Source organism: Fonticula alba, assembly GCF_000388065.1.
Source record: "Fonticula alba strain ATCC 38817 unplaced genomic scaffold supercont2.3, whole genome shotgun sequence".
Lineage (NCBI taxonomy): Eukaryota > Rotosphaerida > Fonticulaceae > Fonticula > Fonticula alba.
In genome coordinates, this window is record NW_009242973.1 from 3,026,151 (window position 1) to 3,032,573 (window position 6,423).

Sequence of the window (6,423 nt, forward strand, 5' to 3'; positions counted from 1 at the left end):
CGTTCCCCCCCCCCCCCCTCGGCGCCCTTTCAGTGAGACCCTCAGCAGCCTCATGCACCTGCTCATCTACGGCGGCGAGCGCCCGGTCTATGACTGGTCCCTCGACCCGTCTGGCCAGCAGATTGTCTTCCGTTCGGAGACTCGCCCGGTCTCGGTGAAGCTGTACCAGGCCCACAACAAGAAGGACCGGTCCTTCATCCTGAACTGCTACCTCAAGTGCAAGTGGGTGCCCACCGATCTGACGCCGGTCGATCCGGAGCAGAAGGTCTGGGTGGCCAATGTCGAGCTTCCGGAGACCGGGTACCGTGGGTTCTTCGTGCAGGCCGAGTATGATGTGACTGATGCCACGAGCCTGGTCCCGCGGCACCAGGAGGTCACCGGCGCTGGCCCGGCCGGCATTGTTGCCGGCACCACCCTCCCCGGCAGCGACGAGCGCATCTTCACCGTCACCACTGGCGTGTCCATCGTTCCGCTGGAGATGCCCCACCCCCCGTGCGGCGTCGAGTGTGACGACTGCGCGGCCTGCTCGCCCAATGGCGAGTTCGCGGATTGGGAGTTCTTCACCGACCCGGCCCCGGTCTTCTAGGTGCCCTTTCTCTTTCTCCCCCTCTCTCTCTCTCTCCCTCTCTCTCGCTCCCCCTCCTCTCATCATCCGCTGTCTCCAGCGCCATTAGGAGCAGGGCCCAACTGCACGTGTGAGTTCGGGCGCGCAAGAGTCGCCGGGCGTGCGTCAGTGTGCATGCATGGCAGCCGCCTTTTCTCCTCCCTCGTTTAATATACCCTCCTGCTTCCTCTTGCTTGTGTTTTTTTTCGCTCCTCGCCAAGCTGCCCTCCCTTGTCCATGCCATGTGTTTCAAGGCTGTGAAGGGCGAGAGGCAAGTGATGTCCCAGAAGCCTCCCCCTCTGCATGCAGTGATCTTCTGACCCTCAAGATAAGGCACTTTTTTTTTTGATGAAAGGTGATACTCTTCAATGCACAAGGGAGAATGGCCGGGATGCGAGTTTATCCGGAGGGCAGGCAAACGCCAGTCTGTCAGGCAGCGAGCACGCCTGCAGATATTTGAGGGGATACATCGGCTATGATGGGGTCTTCCGTGGAGCGGCCGTGGTGGCAAAGGTCTGTGCGTCGGAGCTACGAGCGGTTTCCGACGTCGACTGGTCGGCCTCGTCACTCGGGCCCAGGGAGCCGGAGTTGTGCTCATCACCAAGTGCCTCCAGCTCACCGGAGTCGGTCTGGAAATCCAAGATGTTGCCATCTGAGGGTGGCTCCTCGATGTTCAAGTTCTCATGCAGGTCCAGACGCAGGCGAAGAAGCTTGGACACGGCATTTTGCCGGTACTGCATGAAGGAGGCACGCGGACGATAATACTTGAGATAGCCATCCCAGGGGACCGGAACCAAGCCGGCACAGCGGGCAATGAGCTTCTTCACGCGATCCGCGAACATGGTCACCGACTCCTCCGGATGGCGGGTCTGCGGCTCGAGGTAGTAGACATCAACCTGTGCGCGGGAGGGAAGGTGAGCCGGGGGTGCCAGTGGGGAAAAGGATAGAAAGAAGACCACACGAGAATTCAAGCGACGAGAGAGGGAGAGAGAGAAAGAGAGACAGAGAACGCACAACAAGAGCCCAGCTGGTCATCAGCTTGAAAAGATACCCAAGGAAGGACTCCTTCTTGGAATTCCAGAAAGCATCCGCGAAGTCCTTACTGCAAACGTCAAGCACAGGAAAAAAGGGGGGCAGGGCCGAAAGAACAGGACTGTGAGACAATTGGATCGCGCGGGAAGGGGAAAAAGAAAAAGGGCAGAGGCAAAGGGGAGAAAAAAAAAAGAACACCAAAGGACGAGGGAGGGCGCACTTGTACTTGATGGCAATCGGGCAGACATCGGCGTCAAGCTCGAATGCCTGTCGGGGATGGGGTGGAGAAGGGAGTCAGCACCAGAAGGGGGAGTGTGGGCGGTTTGGCCACATAGAGGGTGGTATTGACGTACACCGCGCTTGAACATGACAATGTGCTTGTTGTTGACACATGTGCTGAGCAGGCGGAAGTGGGGGTGGGGATGGGGGCGAAGGGGGGGTTAATTTTGAGAAGGGAAAAGAAGACCCAGAAAGGGCATGGCCAACGGCAACCAAAGAGGGGGGGGGGGCACGGGCATAAGGTGCACATACCCTTCGGGGAAAATCAGCAGCGGCGACCGGTTGATGTCGTGAGTGTGCTCACGAATCCTACAGAGGAGAAGTGGCCCGCCCCACGCGGCCAGAGAGGGTAAACGTGTTAGAGGCAAGGAAGCAATAGGCTGCACAGGCTCAAGGCGGTGTTTCAGAACGCACTTCTCCGACACCATCTTGCGGTCCTTGGCCTCCATGCGGTTGAACCAGAGGCAATCCGTGCCGGCCAGCACGGAATCCTGCAGCCAGCCCACAAAGCCGACGTGGCGCTGCCCAAGCATCGAGTAGATTTGGTCCACATTGAGCACGACCACATCGATGAGAGAGGTGTGATTGGCCACGTATACCTGATTGGGCCGGCGAGTTGGAGGCGTGCCATGATACTTGATCACAGCAGAGAGGGCCATGGAGAAGATGTAGGAAAGCGTCTGAAGACTGCGGCGCTATTGTGTCGCCCCGGGAGGGCCAAGTAGACATGCACATGCGCATGCCCATCCGTGTGTGAGAGCATGTCGAGCGAGCCGAAGGCCGGGGCGGGGGAGATGAAGGGAGGAGGGAGAATGGGAGAGACATCGTGGAGGGCCATGCGCCGGCACGTACCTGCCACTGAATCCGGCGGCGAGGGGAGTTCTGGAAGATCAGCCCGGTGATGCCTCGCAGCAGGAAGAACAGCACAAACGCCGATATCAGAGTAAGGACACTGCAACGTGGCAGAGGGAGGGGAGTGGGAGGGAGGGAGGAGATGTAATGTTAGATGTGTATGGGTGCGTGTTGCGGGGTGAGAAAAGTTGAGCGGGGGAGCAGGGAGGAGCAGAAAGAAGCAGGAAGAGGCAAGAAGAGACAATGAAGGAAGAAGAGGCAGGAGGAGACAATGAAGGAAGAAGAGGCAGGAGGAGACACTGAAGGAAGAGAAGGGACGGCGTACCGCAGTGGGAAGAGCACCACATAGCGCAGAACCACTCCGAGGCAGTACATGATGAAGAGATAAATGTTCCAGTTCCACCGCCGGGCCTTCTGCGGCACGAAGCACCGGGTGAAGGAATCATTGATGAGACTGGAGCAGCCTTCCCGCATGAGGGTCGAGAAGTCCAAGAAATGCAGGCCACTACGAGACTCGGTCTGGATGGTGCGCAAAATGTCGTCCAGGAACATTTGATCGAACTTCAGCTGGACATTGTCCTCGTCCACATCGCCGATGGCCCAGCTGGTGCTCTCGGTGGCCATGCGCCGGGAGAGGGACCGATGCGGGCCGCCTCCCGGCGTCGACTCGCCAAAGAGCTTGGTCACCTTGGCCAGGTTCAGCTGCGACAGCGGGGTCTTGGTGTGGGGATTGGGATTGCCGGAGTTGTGGGTGCCGCCAGTCGTGGCGCCGGTGTCGGGGTTCATGGGGCCGCGCATGCCGGCGGGCGAAGGGGCCAGCGAGCGCGTCGGCGCCGCGACATCGGCCGCCGGCGGGGCACGCGCATCCGGCTCCATGGCAAGGGCCCGGGACGTGCCTTGGGCATTCAGAGGCCCAGCTGGACCGACACCAGTCCCCAAGGACAGGCCTGACGCCGAGGGAATCGGGCTGGCCAGCCCCGACAGGGCCGAACTATGGGACATTGACCGATGGGCGTTCTGCAATGGGGCCAGGGGGGCCAGGTGCGAATTGGCCGTCTGGTGGAAGGTATGCTGGTGCGCCTGCTGGAACTGAACGGTCTGGTGGGCATGCGGGAAATGATGCTGCGGCTGCTGTGCCGCCAGGGAGGCCAGATTGACGAATGAGTGCGAGTTGGACGGCAGCCGGGCGATGGACTCGCGCGAGGTGCTCACACTGCCGGCGCCCGAGGAGGCGGTGCCACGGCCATCGGCCGAGCGCTTGGGTGAGCCCGAAGGTCCTCCAGCTGGGCGGGTCGGCCGGGAGCTTCCCCCGGTGGCCGAGGCCCCGCCACGGGACCCGGTGGTGGCCGGCGCGGCGGCGGCGGCCGAGGCACTGTCGGCATCAGCATGAGACCCGACAGCGGGACTGGTGTCGTTGCTGCCCTCCAGGGAGGAGGGGCTGGCGTCGTCCGGAGTGCCTTCAATGTCCCCAGTGGCCAGGGCCTTGAGCGAGTCGTCGGACTCCTCGCCGGCATTGCCGGTCTCATCATCGTCATCCATGGCGTTGATGGACCAAATGGTCACTTGCCCGGCGGACCGGGGGCTGCCAACCGCATCCGGCCGCGGGGACAAAGCCTCCTTCAGGAGAGACGTCGGCGAAAGGGCCGAAATGACGCCGGAGTTGGAGGACACCGGCAGGGGCGTCGTCTCGACCGTCAGCGAGGGAGGGCCGGCGGCGGGGGCGTCAGCGACAGCCAGTGAGGGGTCGCCATCCGAAGAGGGAGCCGACGAGGGGGGCTGGCTGGGGGTGGCATTGGGGGCCTCGTCGTCGGCATGCGTGCCGTCGGACGGGCTGGAAAGGGGATCATGCTCCTGGCCGGTCATGATGGCGGCAAGAGGAGGGCTGGCCGGGGAGGGGGGCGCGTCGGAATCGTCGCTGTGGTTGACCTCTTCGAAGGAGCTGTCCCCGTCGATAGAAGTCATCAGTCGCGTGGGAGGGGGCGAGGAGGGAGGGTAATGTGGGAGGTGTGTGTTTGCGTGGAGGAGAAAGGGGGAAAGGTTGGGGCGGGGGGGGGGGAAGAGGAAGAGGGAGAAAGAGGGAGAGAGAGAGAGAGAGAGAGAAGTCGTGCGGTGGGGGGCGGAGGGGTGCTGATGCCTCTTTCGCAGCGAGACAAAGACCTGGAGGGGCCTTTTCGGGGAAAGTGCCCTCACACCGGGCTCCCTGTGATTCTCCCGGGCCCTGCCGACTGTGTTCCCCTTGCCGCGCCTTTCTCTCGGGCGCGGCCGCCTGGGCACTGGCACCCGGGCCCACGCCGGTTTTCGCCGATCGGGTGAGCGCCGGCCCCCAGAGTGGTTTGGGCGTGGTTTCGGGCACAATCGTCTGCGTTCCTCCCCTGGCTTGGTCCCTCCTCGCCCCACCCTCGATGCTTGAGGCGATCTCTCGCGGGCGTTCAGCTTCGCGACCTGGCGAGATGCTTCGAGCTTGGCCCCTCCCCGGGGGGCCGGGGTGGAGGGGGGCGGGGGCAACCGGGGCAGCCTCCCGCAAGTGGGTGGGCCAGTGTTGCAGGAATGACGCCGAAGCCGACGGGATGCTGGCGCCGGCGCGGGATGTGTGTGTGTGTGTGTGTGTGTGTGTGTGTGGCTGGGGTGGGGAGGGGGCGCGGCTGAGCCCCGGTCAGGGGCGATCACCTTGTCTGGACCAATCTGCCCCCGGCCCTGCGGGTCTCGGAGCTCCTGCCCGGTCAGAGCGCCCCGCGCAGGAACCGCGGAAAAGCCCGGGGCGGGGCTCTCCCTTTGGCCTGCTTTCTCCGGGCTTTCGTGCGGGCGTCTGCCGGCCTACCTGAACCAATGGCACATCGGCATCACCATTGGCAGCCGGCCCGAGAGGCGTCTGGAATGCTGTCCCTCCGCGGGGTCGGCCGCCCGCTCGGCACAGAGCACTGGAGCCTCTCGGCCCGCTGGTCGCACCCACCTGCGGCGGTCGGGGGGCATGAACGGCGGAGCCGTGGATTGCCGCCCCCCCCCCCCCCTGCCCATCTTACCAAGCATGCCTCCGGGGTGCGCGGAACACCCTGGCCCCGTCGAATAATCTCACCGGGCGTTGTCCGGTTCCCGAGTAGGTGGGGTCTGCGGGGGGGGGGGGGGGGGGGCGAGACTAACTTGCCTCAGTCCGGGCACCGCCCATTCACCGGGAAGGCTGTCTAGCCGCCTGCCTATCCCCCGCCCCCCAGGCCCAGGCCCTCGGCGGCCCCCCCCACCCTCGCCTCCGGGCCCTTCGCGCCCCCCGCACGGAGACTGCTAAGTCCCACCGGATCCGGGGCCGGCTGGCCGGCCGAGAGACACAAACAGAAAGGCTGATGCGCGCGCGCGGCCCACCGTCGGTTGTGTTTGCCTCATTCTGCGCAGGCACATACACTGCCCATATGTGTTGCGCGTGTGCGCCCGACCCCAAGCGCACCCGGGTGTTCATGGCCCCCCTTCCCGGCCCCACAGCCGTTGAGGCCCCCCTCCCCCCCCCCTCAAGGTGCGCAGGGGGCGACACTGCCCACACCTGAGTCGGTACGTGATGCGCCCACTTCGGGAACCCTAGACCACATGATCAGATCAGCGGGCATCATGGCGTCCGTCCGCCAGCCCCCACCTGCCTGGGGAACTGGCAGCGGTGGTCGTCTCTCTCC

The 6,423-nt window shown here is 63.9% G+C and overlaps 2 protein-coding genes across 2 annotated transcripts in view; one reads left to right on the top strand and one right to left on the bottom strand.

Moving 5' to 3' along the window:
• The window catches only part of H696_02425 (hypothetical protein), a gene marked incomplete at both ends in the record, with an annotated part of 2,653 nt that extends 2,067 nt beyond the window's left edge, over nucleotides 1-586 (top strand). Inside the window, one exon of the mRNA XM_009496327.1 lies at nucleotides 34-586. Within this exon, the coding sequence (XP_009494602.1) occupies nucleotides 34-586 (553 nt within the window). The remainder of the gene's footprint in view (nucleotides 1-33) is intronic.
• A 350-nt stretch (nucleotides 587-936) lies between these two features.
• On the bottom strand, nucleotides 937-4,816 carry H696_02426 (hypothetical protein). Its single transcript, XM_009496328.1, has 8 exons — nucleotides 3,093-4,816; nucleotides 2,768-2,867; nucleotides 2,330-2,610; nucleotides 2,168-2,224; nucleotides 1,990-2,032; nucleotides 1,857-1,903; nucleotides 1,619-1,706; nucleotides 937-1,500 (listed from the first exon to the last, which is right to left on the bottom strand). The coding sequence occupies exons 1-8, from the start codon at nucleotides 4,727-4,729 to the stop codon at nucleotides 1,078-1,080; spliced, it is 2,676 nt and encodes an 891-aa protein (XP_009494603.1). The 5' UTR covers nucleotides 4,730-4,816; the 3' UTR covers nucleotides 937-1,077.
• Between the last annotated feature and the right edge of the window lie 1,607 nt (nucleotides 4,817-6,423).

What these genes read in the sequence shown, in the direction of transcription:
- H696_02426 (XM_009496328.1), bottom strand. Translation starts at nt 4,729, where the DNA reads ATGACTTCTATCGACGGGGACAGCTCCTTCGAAGAGGTCAACCACAGC. An exon ending in GCCGCCGGATTCAGTGGCAG is followed by an intron (nt 2,611 to 2,767) that starts GTACGTGCCGGC and finishes GCGACACAATAG; the next exon opens with CGCCGCAGTCTTCAGACGCT. An exon ending in CGCAAGATGGTGTCGGAGAA is followed by an intron (nt 2,225 to 2,329) that starts GTGCGTTCTGAA and finishes TCTCCTCTGTAG; the next exon opens with GATTCGTGAGCACACTCACG.